This window comes from Poecilia reticulata, chromosome 12, assembly GCF_904066995.2.
Source record: "Poecilia reticulata chromosome 12, P_reticulata-male-v2, whole genome shotgun sequence".
Lineage (NCBI taxonomy): Eukaryota > Metazoa > Chordata > Actinopteri > Cyprinodontiformes > Poeciliidae > Poecilia > Poecilia reticulata.
Genome location: NC_088841.1, coordinates 29,398,539 through 29,416,340, shown reverse-complemented (window position 1 = coordinate 29,416,340; position 17,802 = coordinate 29,398,539). Strand labels below are relative to the sequence as shown.

The following is a 17,802-nucleotide window of genomic DNA, read 5'->3' as shown; positions in this document are numbered from 1 at the left end:
CACACCAACACAGGAGCACAGCAAGCTGCTGCTCCTCTGATTGGCTGGTTGCTGTCTCTGTGTCCAATCAGGAAGCCTGAACCATTCTCCTCCCACTGAGAAGCTGCAGCTTTACTGGGAACACTGGAGCTTTGCTCTGATGCTAACTGGGTTTAGCTCAACATGCTGACAGCAGCTGGACTCACTACAAACATTTACTTACCATAAAGTCTCTACAAGATCCTCCAGCTGCTGAACATCTGAATCCTTCAGGTCGTTGTTCTTCAGGTCCAGTTCTGTCAGACGGAGGCTGTTGGACTTCAGAGCTGAGGCCAGAAAATCACAGCTGATCTTTGACAAACTGCATCTGATAAACCTGAATAAAGAATAAAAGATGAGCTGAAGCCAACAGGATGCAGGTGAACCAGTCCAACAGAACCAGTTAAAGATTCTCATGAATATTAAAGCCAACAAGCTGCTGCTTCAATAAAGACCTGCTGACTTCAGAACCAGAACCAGAACCTGGTACTGGGTCATGATGTGTTGGAGGATTTTAGTCAGTAAAATCATTCCAGGTTCTGATCAAAGTGTTGAAGCATCAATCATTGATTATTGATTTGTTCTTGTGAGATTCCAGGGATTCACTTTTCTAGACTGGGTTGAATGACCTTTGACCTGCTTGACCTGAGGGGGATTTCTACACACTGGGGGTCCGAATGCTGTCCTGTTCTGACCTCAGATCAGCAGGTCCAACTCAGAGGGACTAAATTAAACTCTGGATCCAGGAACAAACTCAGAAAATATTTATTAGATCAGAAGAAATGAACTTTGATTTATGATCAATTATAGATATTTATTCACTGAAATATCAATAATTATATAATTACAAACCTCAATGTTTCCAGTCTGCAGCCTTCAGTCTGTAGAAAACCACAGAGCTCCTTCAGTCCAGAACCTTCCAGGTTGGTTTCGCTCAGGTCCAGTTCTGTCAGATGGGTCAGTTTGGACTTCAGAGCTGAGAACAGAGACGTCCAGCTGGTCTCTGACAAACTGCAGCAGTTCAATCTGAATAAAGAATAAAAGATGAGCTGAAGCAACAGGATGCAGTTAAAACTGAAATATGAACAAATAAATAATAAAATGTAGAAAATTAATTTCCCTGAATGTAAAAGAAACTTGATGAACTGATTCTAACATCTGATCCAGTCAAACTGGGTTAAAGAGTCCAAACCAGCAGAACCAGAACATTTGATCAACAAAGAAACTCAAAGTTTTCTCTGAGCAGCAGCCTGGATGAGCTGAGCTATTTCTGCTGGTTCTGATCATCAGCTGGAGACCCGACTTGGTAACCGGATCAGAACCACTCAGTTTATCCATGAATGGCTTTGGGTTCTTCTTAAAGCTGCTGAAATCAATGGAGGCCATTATTTCCTCAGGAGACGAGACCTGATGAAGCTTCATCACAGAGACGAGGCTCCAACCGACTGAAGAGGACGGTTCCTCTCTGACCCGGCCCAACAGAACCACAGCTTCAGGACAGAGGGAGGAACCTGCTGCTGCAAACCTCACTGTCATTCAGCTCATCTAGATTTGCTTTTCTACAATCAGTCACTTCTTAGATGTTTCATTAATGGTGATCTGAACTGGTCAGTGTTTGTGGCTCGACTGGAGGATCAACATTTCATTCTGGATGTAAAGATGAGAATCAGAAATAAAACCATCTGAATCTTTACCAACCAAACTGAAACATCTCCATCATTAATTAACTTCATTTGGATTATTTTACTCAGTTTGTTCATCAGTCAGAAACATTTTAAAAACTGAAAAACAAAGTTCAATAATCTCAAAGTCTGAAATAAGGAAATTATTTATTAATGAGGTCAAACTGTTTGAAATTAGAATCTGACATTTAAACAAGTTGTTTTAAAATATTACAACTAAATATTAATGAAAATAAGGATTAAAGTATCAATGAATGATTTTATTGTATAAATAGAGAAAACAAACCTCAGTTTCTTCACTTTACTGACTGAACTCTCCAGGATCTCAGACACATTCTTCATATCAGAATCTCCACCTTTATATATGTGGATCACATTTATTTCCAGTTCAGTCAGATGTTGGTTGGACTTCAGAGCTGAAGCCACAACTTCACATTCAGCCTTTTGGATCCAACAGCCACCAAGTCTGTGATGAGAGAAGAAATAAATTCAGTTCTAATGAAATCAATCTGGATCATAAACAGGTAAAATATGATAAGAGTGATGTCATCATGATGTCATCATCTGATAGACATCTGATCTTCAGTTTCCTGAGTTTGACCCGACAGAGAGTCTGTGCAGCTCCTGACTACAGTCCAGGTTCTGGTTCTGGTCCAGGCTTCATGTCCTCAGACCTTCAGTTCAGTCAGATGTTGAAGATCTTCTATCATCTGTGAAGGAAAGTTCAGTTTCTCTGCAGCATCAGAGCCTCAAAGGAGCTGCAGCAGCTGATGCAGAGGCTGACTGAGCTGGATGAAGGAAACTACTGGAGATGATGGAGAGGAGGAGGAGCTGCTCACAGCTCTGACTTGGACTAGACCGTTTGGCTCCTTGAGATCTTCCACCAAGCAGGAAGTGAGTTATAAATGAAGTGAGCAGAGCAGGAAGTCCAGCCTGCTGTGGACCTCTGGCCTCTCTGGGTTTGTTTAGCCCATATCTGCTGCTGCAGCATCTAGAATCCTCCTCATCATTAATAATAGTAGCATATTCTATAGAAACGCGGCTCCCAGCAGCAGATGATTAAATGATGCCTGTGATGGCCAAATCCATGGCCACACTTTGAAGTCGGTAACTTTTATGCACAATTTGTTTTTCATTCAAACACAACACTTTAGTTTCAATAAAACATTTATTAGTTGATTTGGATACATTTGTTCTTTATGTTGGCACGCACATTTAGTTAGCATGTGTATTTGTATCAACTTAAGTTTAATTTTTTTGCTTGAGACTGACCTTTTGTTTGTGTTTTGCTGGTACTTACCTGCCTTGGAGCGGACAGACAAAAGATGGGGGCCAGGGCTCAGCAGGCTTAAATGCTGATTGGACTACACCACTAGTTCCTGCTGGCAGGGGAAATTTGTAGTTTCTTTGTTTAGATAAGTTTTGTATGTAAGTAAATATTAGTATTTAAACTTTAATAATTTAGATTTTCATTTTGAGAGTCTTTAATTTAGCCAAACTTAGCTGTACTGTTATTTGTTTTTGTGTTTGTAATTGTATTCTGTTTAGTTACCCCTATTGTGTCTTAATTGGTCTGATCAGCCAGTATATAAACCCTTGTGTGTCATTTCTTTGTTAGGTCAGTTATGTTTGTTTGTGCAGCCAGTTTGTTTACATTTTTGCCAGAGTTCTGTTTTGTTTCTTTGACCTCTTTTATGAGCTCAGTTCATCTTTTTGTCCTTTTATAATCTTTGGGTTAAAATAAAAAACCCTATTTTTCTAATTAATATCCTGTGACTCCTCCTGTTTTAACTTGGTCCATCACAATGCCACAGAGGAAACTGGGAGCAGACCAGACACATGATGCTCCCAGTTGTGGGTGAAGCAGTGAAAGTTCTCCAGGAACTAAAGAGGCTGGGATGTCTAAAGAGGTGAAGCTCATGTCTCTGCAGTGGTCTGTCCATCGTCTCAGAGGAACAAAGGTTTGGATGTCAGAAGAAATTGTTGCTAAACTCCTAAAGAGCTGAAGAGCAAAACCCCTGGAGGAGACGGAGCGTTTGGGTCCAGCAGCATCTTCATGGTGAAGCAGTGAAAGTTCTCCAGGAACTAAAGAGGCTGGGACGTCTAAAGAGGTGAAGCTCATGTCTCTGCAGGTCTTCATGGAGGACAGCTAACAGCTTCAACAAAGGCGTCAGATGAAGAGCTGATGAGGAAAATGGTTCCAGCTCTGGAAGCAGATTCTCAGAGCTTTGGGAGGATCTGACAGAAATTAGGACTTTTTCTGGAACCAGACAACAATCACCACATTTTGGTCTCAGTTACAAACTCAGAGGAAACCAGTGGGAGGAGGAAGAGGTGAGGATGATGACGGGATGAAGATGATCAACACTGTTCACAAAGTTTATAATTAATGCAATGGTTTATTTTAATGGTCCAAATTTCCATCAAATCTTAACAATTATTTTATAAAAACAGTCAAAGATCCTAAAAGGTGAATTATGGAGCAGCAGCTCAATCAGTGAAGAGGAGATTAAAGTTTAAAGCGTCTCTCTGGCTGATTGGATCTTGGAGAAAACAAACATTTTCTAGAGTTCAGGGGTTTCTATTCATTTCAACCTGAAAACTGATAAAAAGTTAAATATTTTAAAAAGATCAAAATGTCTAAAAACCAGAAGCTGCAGCTGTCCTGGATGAACTGAATGTTTAGATGTTTGAATGGCTGAAATCATCCAGAGGATGAAGGAAGTGGTTAAAGGTCAAAAACATCCAGAATCAACTTGAAGGAAGAAGAAGAAACAGGAGGACAATAGTGCTGAGTCAGCATTCACACAATGAAAACATCTGGACTTACCGAGCCTTTCTGCAGTTCCTCACAGCTGGAACCAGTCTCTGTCGTCCATCTGATGATGTGTTGTACTTCTCCAGGTCCAACTCATCCAGAACCTCTGACATCTGCAGCATGAAGGCCAGAGCTGAACAGTCAGTCACTGAGAGCTCCTTCCCTGAATCCAGCAGCCGTTGGATCTCCTGATAAAATGAGACGTCATTCATCTCCACCAGACAGTAGAAGATGTTGATGCTTCTGTTAGCAGAGATTCTGTTAGTGTTCATCTCCTTCAGGTTGGTGATGATTCTCTGGATGGTTTCTGGACTGTTCTCTGTCTGACCCAGCAGATCTTCTAAGAGTCTCTGGTTGGACTCCACAGTGAGACCATGAAGGAAGCGGACAAACAGGTCCAGGTGGCCATTTTTACTGCTGAGGGATTTCTCCATGACTTTCTTCATGAACTCATCTAGAGATGTTTCTTTGTATTCTTCTCCCAGGAACGTCTTGATCACCTCTGACCTCCTGCTGGTGAAGCAGTGGAGCATGTAGACGGCAGCCAGAAACTCCTGGATGCTCAGATGAACAAAGGAGTAGACGGACATGTTGCGCGTTCCTCTCTCCTTTTTAAACATCTGAGTGAAAACTCCTGAGAACAACGCAGCATCTTTGATGTTGATGCCGCACCGTTTGAGGTCTTTGTCATAGAAGATCAGGTTTCCCTCCAGAAGCTGATCTAAAGCCAGACTACCTAGAGACTCAATCAGCTTCTTGTTCTCTAGAGCTTCTTCAGCTCCTTCTTCATACTTTTCCTCCTTGATTGTGAGCTGAAACAGCAGGAACTCTATATACATCTCAGTCAGGGTCTTGGGCAGCTCTCCTCCCTCTCTGGTCTTCATCATTTGCTCCAGAACTTTAGCAGTGATCCAGCAGAAAACTGGGATGTGACACATGATGTGGAGACTTTTTGATTTCTGGATGTGGGCGATGACCCTGCTGGCCTTCTCCTCTTCATCTCTGAATCTCTTCCTGAAGTACTCCTCCTTCTGGGGGTCAGTGAACCCTCTGACCTCTATGGCCCTGTCAATAGGTTTATCTGGGATCAAACTGGCTGCTGCAGGTCGTGTGGTTATCCAGAGGAGAGCAGAGGGAAGCAGTTTCCCAGTGATGAGGTTTGTCAGCAGAACATCCAGTGAGGTGGACTTTGAAGGATTAGTCAGGACTGGATTCTTCTTGAAGTCCAGAGGAAGTCGACTTTCATCCAGACCATCAAAGATGAACAGAACCTGAAACTTTTTAAAGCTGCGGATTTCTGCATCTTTAATTTGATCAAAGAAGTGATGAATCAGTTCCACCAAGCTGAAAGTTTCTTCTCTCAAGTTATTCAGCTCTCTGAAAGTGAATGGAAATATGAAGTCGATGTTCTGGTTGGTTCTGCCTTCAGCCCAGTCCAGAGTGAACTTCTGTGTTAACAGTGTTTTTCCAATGCCAGCTACTCCCATGGTCAGCACTGTTCTGATCCGTTGCTTTCTACCAGGGTTGGGTTTAAAGACGTCTTCCAGGTTTATTTTTGTTCCTTGATTACTGGATGCTGTTTCAATCTGTCTGACCTCATGTTCCTGGTTGACCCCTGCAGTTCCTCCTTCTAAGATGTAGAGCTCTGTGTAAATATCATTCAGAGAGGTTTTCTCTCCACGTATTGCAATGCCTTCAGAGATAGATTGGAACGTGTCCAGAAGAGACTTTTTGAGGTCATGTTGACATCGATCATCAAAATCTGAACAAAGAGATAAAAACACAAGATGAAACACTTGAAAAAGGAAGACTCAATTGATTGAATTTTAATTTGATTGTTTCTTTATCAGGATGTTTAAACAAAGGACTCATTCAAATTATAGACCATGAGGAGGATTTCATTCAGAAGAAACATGAAACATTCAAATCATGAAGAAAACGAGTCATGGAGCATTATGGTACAGCTTTGCTTGTTAATAAATTGACTGGACTACAAACATCATGCTGAACATTCAAAGTGTTTTCACACTAAGAGTTGCCTCCTGCCAATCTACAGGAAAACTTTTCTATAGTTTCTGACCTACAGCCCAGCAGGTGGAGTGCAACCATAATGCTCCATTTATTTTTGTTATAATTAGTCACTGTTGGATGAGTTCACTTCCACCCAGTCCGGATTGGTGAAGGGACTAACCTAAATCAGAGGAGTCAGAGGACAAACTCAGCTGGTTGGACAGGGTCGGATCTATGTTGAGAAGACGTTTGATCATCAATCTACTGGCTCTCTGTCCTTTCATCCTCACAGCATCGATTGTCTCCCGGGCCTTGTTTGTGGTCACTGGGTTCCCTTCAAGTATCGCCCGTTTCTCTGAAAGATTTAAGACCCCATCTGTTTCCAGGTCATCGAGGAGCTGATTCAGGATTTCCTCAGAAACTCTCTTCACAAACTCATTGCGAACCTTGAAAAGTATTTTCTCTGCAGGCAGAAATCAGAAACATAATTAATTCAAACTGATGTCTGAGAGAAAAACGTGATGAAGATCAACTCTTCATGTTGCTCCATTCAGAGATTCAGAGTCTGTTGATCAGCTCCTCAGGTCTAAACCTGTTGTTGTGTTTCTGCCTCATATCTGAGTGACGACCACTGATTCTGTCTACATGAGACCAAATGAAGCTTCTGGTTCATCACTTTCTTTCCTCACGGCAGGAAGAACAATAAAAGAAACACCTTCTAAATATGGAGCTGCACTATTTTAGGAAAAAAAGAAAATTATGATATTACTGGTGAATATTGTGATGAAAATATTGACTGATTAACATTTTCATCACTTTTCTTTCTTCATCTCCATCTCTAAACTTTAGCATCTCTGACACCAAGTGTTGGAATAAAACACACAGAATGTCTGAGATAAATTATTAATAAATGATGTGATTACTGGATAAGTTAATCAGTGTATATAGTAAATATTCCTGAAGTATCAGAGCTGCTGGCCTGTTCTTCACTTCGGTTCCTTTTAGTTTCACCAGAGCTTCACTGAACAGGAAGCATGAAAACAATAAAGACACTGAGGCTGAGCTTCATCACATGGCAGCAACACAGGCTGTGATTGGTCAGTTTGTTCCTTTAAGATTCTTCATTTCTGCTTCTGATCACTTACCAAAATCCTCTTCCTGTTTCTCTGCCATCTTTTACCTGGAAAACATGAAGATTCATTATGTTTCAGACTTTATTTCATGAATAGTTTATTTTATGCAGTTGGAATGGGAACTATAAATACCCTAAAAATACTTATTTAAAACACACAAGCACAGACCCCTAAAGAAAAACATAATTATGTAATCATGAAAGCTACAATGTCAGAGCAAACTATTAAAAAACATCTGTGGTATAAAAATACATTTATCACATCTTTCTTTACAAGAAATGACGTTCCTGACTGTTTGTCTGATTTTCTTCAGGTTGAGATGTAAACATCTTCACCTCTTGCTTTTTGCCATCTGACTGTAATGTGTGGCTCCTGCCACCAGGTGGCAGCATCAGCTGCAGAAAACTCCTCTAGTTTTCTGCTATTCTGGCTTGAAAAGCCCAACTTCGGTTCCCAGATGGCTAAACAACAACTTAACACATTTGCTACAGTTTACTCTGAAACTAAAAGACACACTGCAGCCATTTGGGTCAAAGGTCAAAATCTTGCCACCAACCCAAAGAGGAAAAGCTGCAGTGATTCTAAAGAGACTCTCAGTTCATTTATATTACATAAACACAGACATTTAGCACTGAACCAAAAATAAAGATTTAACAATAAGTAGGTTTATTTACTTCATAAGGAACTTAGATTTGTTTGATTAAAACAAGTTCAGAATAATGGAGAAAATGAAGGCTGGAAATATCAGTGAAAGATTTCAGTGATTAAAATATAAAACATGTAAACAGAGTTACTATTAAGAGTAAATTATTACTTTGATTGAACCAATAATTACGCAAATATTTGCTAAATTATTTTAAAAACTCAGAAATAGAGCGATGGTCGGAGTATAGGAAAGTTTTCTTGGTATTAAAGAAACTTAAACATCTGAGCTTTCACAACCAAATCTCAGAGTTTTAGTTAACTTTTTATTTGTAAGGTCAAAATGTCAAAAATATAAAGAAATGAAAAATAAAACAAAACATTTGATCCAAAATGGCCGACTTCCTGCTGGGTGTGTAAATCGGGTCCAATAGTTTTTACCGGTTTTGATGTTTTAACTCTGTTCAGGTCTAAATAACAGCTGTGGATGTTTTTACATACTCCAGGGGGCGCTGTGTTGTTATGTCACCATAATCACTGATTATTGATCAGTAATTGATTGAAATGTGATCAGCTGTCCTCTGTCACCACAGACTGATTCAATCTACTGATAAAAGCCCAGATAAATCCTCTCTGATCAATAAATTATTGACTTCATATTGAAATATTTTCCCTCCACCAACCAGAACCCAGATATCTCAGCCGGCCCACAAACACTCAGAACCTACTGGTACCAGTTTGACTCCACTATGAAACTGGGAGCAAACTCAGCTGGTTGTCTGGGTTACTGTTAGAATTATTATTTAATCTTTCTTATATGAAGCTTATAGTGTTATGCCACTTTTAGAAGTTTGTTCTGTCTGTTGTTTGTTCACTTCCTGTGTTGCAGAAGATAAGCGGCAGTACAGGAACACACTCCAACGACCTCGAGGAGAATGTGCTGTTCAGTTATCTTATATGGATAAGAGTTGCTGTGTCAAACAGAGTATACTTCCCCCCCCCTTAGCTCCATGTAATTAGGGCATTCCTGATCTAATAAAAGAGCGAGGCGAGCAGAGAAACTTCAGAGTGTTGGTCGGAGATTGTAACTGAAGCATTCTCTGCGCACTCTCCTCGCGAGTACGAAACTCATCACTGACTCTTTGTCTCTGTTTTTTGCAGTGTGTAAGAAATGTCTAGTGTTTGAACCTGACATTTAATTGGTCCTTCGAGCCGGATTCCGATACACCAGACGATTCCAGCGAGTGAGTAAAAAAACCAGGAAGTCTGTGCACAGCATTTAAGACCCTTTCCGGGACTGGTCCTTTTTCTCACGAGCTGGAGTCCGACGGTTGACGGTTTTCCTCAGAGACTGGAGACACAGTGAGTAGTTTCAGTTTAAAACCAGTATGTATGGGGAAGAAAAGTAAAAAATAAAAATAAAAAAGAAAAAAAAAAAAAAAAAAAAGAAAAATGAAAAAACGATAAAAATCAGGATAAAAGAAAAGTAAAATAAAACCAGTTAAAGTCCGCGGGAGGATCAGACTCCTCTAACTATAGGTTAGTTAAATTCTGTGTGGGACAGCGGCGTCCTCTGGTAAAAAATTAAAACCCTGAGAATCCTAGGCACTGTCAGGTAAAATAAAAGCCGCGGGAGGAGCAGACTCCTCTAACTATAGGTTAGTTAAATTCTGTGTGGGACAGCGGCGTCCCCTAAAAAAGGACAACGGGAGTCCTCTACTAAGTAGTTAAATTCCGCAAAGGACAGAAGTGTCCTACTTAAAAGTGTGAAAGTGTGTGAGTGAATGAAAACTGATTATCACTAGATAAACAGTTTTATACCAAAACAACGGGGAACAAATGGTGAGATTTTGTGGATGTTTGTAGACAAGAAAACTCCGCTCTCTGAGTTGAAGTGAGTTTTACCACAATCTATTTATCACCATCCTGTTGAAATTTTCCAGTGTTTAGAACACAGCAGGTGTTGAGACCACACTGGACTAAATTTAGTTAAAAATGTTAATGTTAATGGTAAAGGGGGAAGCAAACATAAACAGAAGGTCTTAGTTGGTTCTACTGGTTCTACTGGTTCTACTGGTTCTACTGGTCTTTAATGTCTTTAATTTTTTAATAAAAGCAGTTAAAAGCCGCGGGAGGAGCAGACTCCTCTAACTATAGGTTAGTTAAATTCTGTGTGGGACAGCGGCGTCCCCTACAAAAGGACAACGGGAGTCCTCTACTAGGTAGTTAAATTCCGTGAAGGGCAGGAATGTCCTACTTCCATGTTTTTATGTCTTTAATGTTTTATCAGTAAAAGAAAAACAAATGGCAAAAGAGGGTTATGAACAGACAAAAGTCTGGCTCCAAATAGCTGAGAGAAGAGAAAAGGGAGAAAGAAAGGCTAAAGAAAAAAGAACAGGAAACGGAGGAGCAGAAAAATAAGGCGGAGGGGAGCCAGTCATTCTGTTCACAGCCGATGTTTTATCAGTTTGTATTGGAATAGTTTGTTCTTGATATGCGGAGGGCTCCATCCTAATCAGACATCCGTGAGCCTGTTCTTCTGAAGCGATGGTCACATTGTTATTCTTGTTGATAAAATGAAAAATGTTTGCAGTGAGCAGCCTTATTCCGTGTTTGTTAAGATTGCGTCCTCCTCTTCCAAAGAAGTGAAAGCTCTGCCAGTAGATCCAGAGGTTATCAAGGAAGGTCACTGAGCTGGCAGAGCAGGTTTTAAACAGCCATTTGTTTATCATAAGCAGCCTGGAATGTTTTTCGCCTCCCCGTTGAGGCGATGGAATTAGACCACTGAGAAATAACTTCATTTTTAATTTTCCCATAGTGTCCAGAAGAATATTAAAGTCCTTTTTCAGAATCTCGGATTTTTGCTTTTCCAGATCATTGGCTCCAACATGCACAACTAAAGTCTCCATGTTTGGCTGATCAGTGGTTATAGAGAGCACTTTGCGGAGCTTTGTGCGGTGGATGCGTTGGTCTAGCCTCGTTGCTGGTGTTTGAGGGTGGATTTTCACTCGGGGGCTCGTGCTGAAGTGCAGAAAATCTGTTTTTCAGTGGGATTCCCACGGAGTCAGAATGTTTTGAGGCTCGGGCTGGTCGCTTTGTCCTTGGGAGTGGGCTCGGTGTAGTCGTTTTGGTTCCAGCTACTTGTTTGTTATTCTTTGGCGAAGCAGGTGTTGAGGTTGAAGGTGCGTTTCTGCTCAGAGCTGGCCACGCTGATTCATCTAGGTGAGGGGTTCTCCCCGTTAGTCGTCTCATGGGATCTGCAGTGTGAGACTTTTGTTTTGGCTTGGCTCCCTGAGCGATCCAGGATGAGCCGTTTGGTGCGGGGTGTACGACCTCTCCGCTGATTTGAGGAAGAGTTGTTTCATATCCATGGGTAGCGTTGATCTCAAAGTTCACCTCTAGCCGTTGAATCTTTGTTTCAAAAAACTGAAGTCGTTGTAGAATACTGCTAATGTCCTTGGGGTCGAACGGGGGCATTTTGCCCTAGTTCAACTTGGAGGTGAAGAAAAGTGAGGTAAAAAATAAAAGTGAGAAAATCTCCTGGTCTTTAGGTTTGAAGTAATCCAGTTATGATGTCGATGCAAAAACAAGCAAGCAAACTAGAACAAAAAACCTGGATAAAAAGTGGAGCAACTGTAAAAAATGACTTATACATCTGACCAGAAGAAAAACCAATCCTACCAAAAAAAAATCTATACAAATGGGCAGCAATATTGAGCCATGGGAAAACACATGTCTCAACAGGAGGGATGGTAGGATTAGTAAATCAGCATTATACAACCTATGGTTTTAATCTATATTCAAAAAAAAAAATTTTTGTAGAGCTTGCCTCATATGTGCTAAGCACAATGCTCAAGGCAATCTACGTCCAAAGCGAGGGAGGTTTCCAACACCTAACTATCCTTTCCAGAGTATACACATGGACTTTATAGAACTAAATCAAAGTGAAGGGAAAAAGTACTGTCTAGTGATCATAGATTCATTTTCAAAATGGATAGAACTGTTCCCAACTAAAACACCAGATGCCCTAACAGTGGCAAAAGCCCTATGTAAAGACATAATACCCAGATATGGAATACCAGAAAAATCTATAGTAATAATGGTACACACTTTGTGAACCAAGTGGTAAAAAACATAGGAACTGCCTTCCACATAAACTTAAAAAACCACTGCAGCTACCACCCACAAAGTGCAGGACTGGTAGAAAGAATGAATGGTACTATAAAAAATAGATTAAAGAAGTGTATGGAAGAAACAGGAAGGCCCTGGACACGGTGTTTGGACCTAGTTAAAATGTATATAAACATCACTAGTACATCAGGGCTAACACCTTATGAAACACTATTTGGGAGACCGTACAGACTTCCATTATTTAAAAATGAATGGGAAGCAGAGGATGAACCTAACCTAGCAGACTATATGAGAAAAATGTTGGAACTAAAATAACTCTCTTAGTAATAGCCTTCACTGCTACAGTATTGCTAAGTGTTTTTGGTCATCAGCCTTTTCTACCTTTTATGAACAAAGTTTTGCCTACCTTCAGCTAGACCCCCAGAGGAAGCCCGTGGTACAAAGGGAACTGTATTTCTAGTATACAGTTGTCTCAAACCGGTGAAGATAGTCCACAACTCTGCCGAGGGGTTCTTAGGAAGGGAATCAAAACATAAAACATGACCACTAAAAGAAATAAGGTGATCTTTGGTGTAGGAGCTGCGGTCGTAATTATTGCAGCTCTCCTATTATTTTGGTATGAAACAAAAGTAAGAGAAGAACACATAACACCGAGAAGTATGGATGCCACCTGGGAAGAGTTGTACGTGGTGTCCAAGGTTAGGAACATAGAAAATCCATGCAACGGGTCAGGTGAAGTGGTTGTAGATGAAATATACCTGTGTGTTAATGCATCTAGATTGACAACTGTGGTTTCCCTAGACCTAAATAAGATCAATATTGGGGGCTACCCAGGCAAACCTGGGCAGGTTATGATTGGTACATGGCGTCACGGGACGCTGTTCGCAGTGTACAATGGGAAAACGTTTTTAGCTGGAGGCCAAATCCAAAGGATAGTTACCAAGCACAGTACTGGGCTAAGGTTATACATCTGAAAAAAATCAATAAAGAGCTAAAAATGATCATAAACACCACAAACAATCCGATTCCTTTCAAAAATGATGTTACTTGTTTCTACTTCTCCCTGCGGATTGAGAAAAGTGGAAAAGACCCCTATAAAATGATTTCCCTGTGCCAGAACTTCACAGAGTCAAGTGACACCGCCCCAGGCATAGTAGTGGCGGGCCCACACTCAACCAAACTCGCAAGTTCTGTAATGACTATATTCAATGCAGATGATGGTGATGATGTAGATGAGCTAATTAGAATAACCACAGGAGTTACCAGCCGAAGCAACAACTGGCTTCTAATGATAGAACAGGCTGCAAAAGTTCCACAAGGGGACTGTGTGATATGTATGGGTCCACGACCACTTTTGAGAGTGGTTCCAGCAACGCTCCCAAATGAATGTGAGTTCAGGAAATTGTTCGACTATAGTAAATGTTACTCGGTACTTCAAACCATTATCCCGTAGTGACATCTGGTGGTGGTGTGGAGATAACAGGTTGTTTGATAAACTACCATTAAATACTACTGGTTCGTGCACTGTAGTGACTCTGATGTTACCTGTTTCAATATACCCTATGACAAGTGCCACAACTACTTGCCTCACTAGGTAATGTGCTTCCATCAGTGTGGCAGCAGCGTCAGAAACGCTCTCTGAAAGATGACGATGATCCCACCTATATAGACAGTATTGGGGTCCCACGTGGTGTACCTGATGAAAATAAGCTGGTAAATCAGATATATGCAGGTTTTGAATCATCTATCTGCTGGTGGTGTACTATAAATAAAAATGTTGATAGAATAAAACTACATCCACTACAATGTCCAGAGGTTAGGTAACAAAACAGAGCAAGGTTTCTCAGCCGTCCGCGAGCAACTGTCAGCTACCTCCCTGATGGCTTTCCAAAACCGCATTGCTGTGACATGTTTGTTGGCTGAGAGGGGTGGGGTCTGCGCCCTTTTTGGGGAGCAGTGCTCCGCCCTTGTCCCCAACAACCCCGCTGCAGATGGCAGCCTCACAAAGGCCTTGGATGGGTTGAGGGCGCTAAACAGCAAAATGAAAGACCACTCTGGAGCTGATACAGAAATATGGGACGGTTTGGGTAATGTATTTGGCCAATATTAACAACTAATAGTCTCTGTCTTAATTTCCATAGCTGTGTTTGCAGCAATACTGGCCTTGTGTGGATGTCGTTGTATTCCCTGTATCAGAGCTTTAATTCAAAAGCTCATCACCACTGCCGTCGCTCCGATGCAGGAACAAGTGTATTCTCTCCTTCCTCCTGATGACAATAAAAATATAAGTGATGAAACAGGTGCTGAGTCCAGTGATGGAGAAGATGAAATGTCTCTCGACTTTCCAGACTTGTATCCTGACCCAAATGTTCCTATGTCAAACTTGTAAATAAGATGTTGATGATGTAATGTGTGAAATGTGTCTTTTTCCCTCTGAGTGTACCTGTTTTGAACCACTTAATGAATTACCAATAGAAAATCGAAAGAAGTTATTGAGTAAGGACTAGATCTGGCTAAAAATGGCATAAACAGGAGGGAAATGTTAGAATTATTATTTAATCTTTCTTATATGAAGCTTATAGTGTTATGCCACTTTTAGAAGTTTGTTCTGTCTGTTGTTTGTTCACTTCCTGTGTTGCAGAAGATAAGCGGCAGTACAGGAACACACTCCAACGACCTCGAGGAGAATGTGCTGTTCAGTTATCTTATATGGATAAGAGTTGCTGTGTCAAACAGAGTATACTTCCCCCCCCCCCTTAGCTCCATGTAATTAGGGCATTCCTGATCTAATAAAAGAGCGAGGCGAGCAGAGAAACTTCAGAGTGTTGGTCGGAGATTGTAACTGAAGCATTCTCTGCGCACTCTCCTCGCGAGTACGAAACTCATCACTGACTCTTTGTCTCTGTTTTTTGCAGTGTGTAAGAAATGTCTAGTGTTTGAACCTGACAGTTACAGATGAAAACTCAGAGAAAATCAGAGTTCCTGGTTGAAATCAGGTGCTGCAGCTCTGAACCAGAACCAGAACCAGGCCCAGTTCTGGTTCTGTCCAGCAGCTCAAAGAGAGAAAACCCAGTCAGGACTGGAAACCAGTAGAAAGTGGAGTTAAAACTCACCTTAGATTCTCCTTCTGTTCACACAAACCGAGTCGGAGCGAACTGGAGAACTGGACCCGATTCTCCAGAACCTGAACCGGACCCACCTCAGGCTCCGTCCCCTCTGACAGCAGAGGTGTGTTCACCTGTTGAAATGACAGGAATCCTGTCTGATCATTGATACCAGGAAATAAATGTTTATAAACAATAAATTCACATTTTGGTTTTAATGTTCTTTATGTTTTAAATATATTTAGTATTTTTAATCAATATTTTATTAAATTAATGGAGATTTTCAGTTTTTTCTATAAAAAACTAACAACCAACAAATTTCTGCTCAGAAACACAAGAGCAATAAAACTAATAATAGTTTCTGCTTATTCTGATCTGAGCCAAAGAGCCAAGAACCTTGAAATGTTGAAGTTTCTCCACATGTTGACACGACTCTGATATGTTCATATTATCAAATACAGATTTTATTAATTTATTTAATCTTGTTTAATGTTGATCTGAAGGAAACTTTGATTCTCACCTGAACCTCTTTCCTTCTGAACATAATGTTCTTTAAGCTTTTGCCTCTTTTAGCCTGAAGGCATCACACTGCTACATGTTTGAACGTGCAGTAGGCGTTTACTGGAAGATGTTTATGAGTTTGTGTCTCTGCTGTGCAGGAATGTTTCCTCATTCTTCAGTTTGGGTCGAGGTTCATCTGTCACACAGTTGGCCTCACATTTAACTCTACAATATTTAAATTTAACGTAGAAATGTCTTTGTTTGCTGCATTTTCTAACATACTGATAGTGTAACAATTAAGGGTAAAAAATAAAAATGAAGAATTGTATCTAAAAATGAAATATTACTGTGTAAAAGTTTTAAAGCCGTCAGTTTGTTTAGTTTTCTTTCCCTGCAAAGATTCAATCTTGGTGTAAAATGTATTTTGACTGTGATCACCTTTACAGGAACATTATTATCTCCTCTGCATGTCCACTGGATTTATTAAGATATAAATAAATTATCTGGGCAGAAGAAAAAAACCCAGAAAGGAGGAAATACTTTTTATCATCCAGTAACTTTTGGACCAGTATAGCTAACTGCTAACGCAGCCTTCTGCCCCCTAGTGGACTCCATGTGTAAATACAACCATAGTGAAGCTAGAGCTGATATGGGAATAGTACTTCCTTTAGATTCTTTCAAAGTAAAACACAAGGGATTAAATTCTCCTGTAAGTACATTTAGTTTGTAGATTTATTATTCTATCAGGAAATTAAATGTTCAAGTGAACCATTTACTGTATCACAATAAGAGAAACTGCAAAACATATTTCAGAGGTGTAACACTGAAGTTACTGATGTTACACGTCTCAGCTCACATTGTAACAAATGACGTTTTGTTTTTTCTTCTTCTGCTGTGTTTCTGCTTCCCCTTTGATCTTGGTGGAGAGCCTGTAACGATGAATAGCGTCAGTGGAAAAAAAAAGAACGACCGCCGTCTTCTTCCCCAAACTCTGTCTCTTTATTAAAATCCTTGAAATGATGAAATCATTAGTACCATCATATTCTTGTGTCCTTCTGTTATCAAACAACCACATAACTTTCACTTCAGTAAATAGTATCAACTCTCACCAACTGTGACAGTATCAAATTGCCAAATTAAACAATTCACCAATGAATTTAGAGATCACAGATGTACATAAAAGAACATTTCTCAAATGTAGCTACATTTCAAGGACACTAATTTATTTGAGTCAATAATTAAGAGAGGATTAATTATGTTAAATAATTTAACATGGACATGTTATAATGAACAAATATACTTTAAGCTCTAATGACTTAAATTTAACTGACCGTACAGTTTAATTGATTACACAGTAGGGGAGAAATAGTAACGTCTATAATAATAATAATATTAATAACAATTCCCTTTGAACAGATAACACAAAACAACGCATGTCATGGTACCAGGCCCGTGCAGAGACCACTAAAGAGGCAGGTGCTCAACAACAAAAAAGGCTCCATCTAACCCTATTGCAGGACAGAATATTAACAAACTGCTTTCAGAATTTAATAAACAGTGATAAATTACAAAAATGTGACATGTACAATCAAAGCTAACGAAGATCTCCATATAGAGCATAACACTATGCCTATGTGAGATATTTTATTAGTAATTTCTTTCTGCAAGTCTATTTTGTTATAGAAAAGTATTGCAATATTCAGAGGTGGGGACTCGAGTCACATGACTTGGACTCGAGTCACATGACTTGGACTCGAGTCGTT

The 17,802-nt window shown here is 40.1% G+C and overlaps 1 protein-coding gene across 1 annotated transcript in view; it reads right to left on the bottom strand.

Moving 5' to 3' along the window:
- Positions 1 to 15,671, bottom strand: part of LOC145554009 (NACHT, LRR and PYD domains-containing protein 3-like) — a 143,207-nt gene extending 127,536 nt beyond the window's left edge. Inside the window, exons 1-6 of the mRNA XM_081613228.1 lie at positions 15,548 to 15,671; positions 7,674 to 7,708; positions 6,710 to 6,991; positions 4,531 to 6,280; positions 1,987 to 2,166; positions 871 to 1,044 (exon numbers count right to left, since the gene is read on the bottom strand). Of these exons, the coding sequence (XP_081469354.1) occupies positions 871 to 1,044; positions 1,987 to 2,166; positions 4,531 to 6,280; positions 6,710 to 6,991; positions 7,674 to 7,701 (2,414 nt within the window). The 5' untranslated portion in view covers positions 7,702 to 7,708; positions 15,548 to 15,671. The remainder of the gene's footprint in view (positions 1 to 870; positions 1,045 to 1,986; positions 2,167 to 4,530; positions 6,281 to 6,709; positions 6,992 to 7,673; positions 7,709 to 15,547) is intronic.
- Positions 15,672 to 17,802: the final 2,131 nt, after the last annotated feature.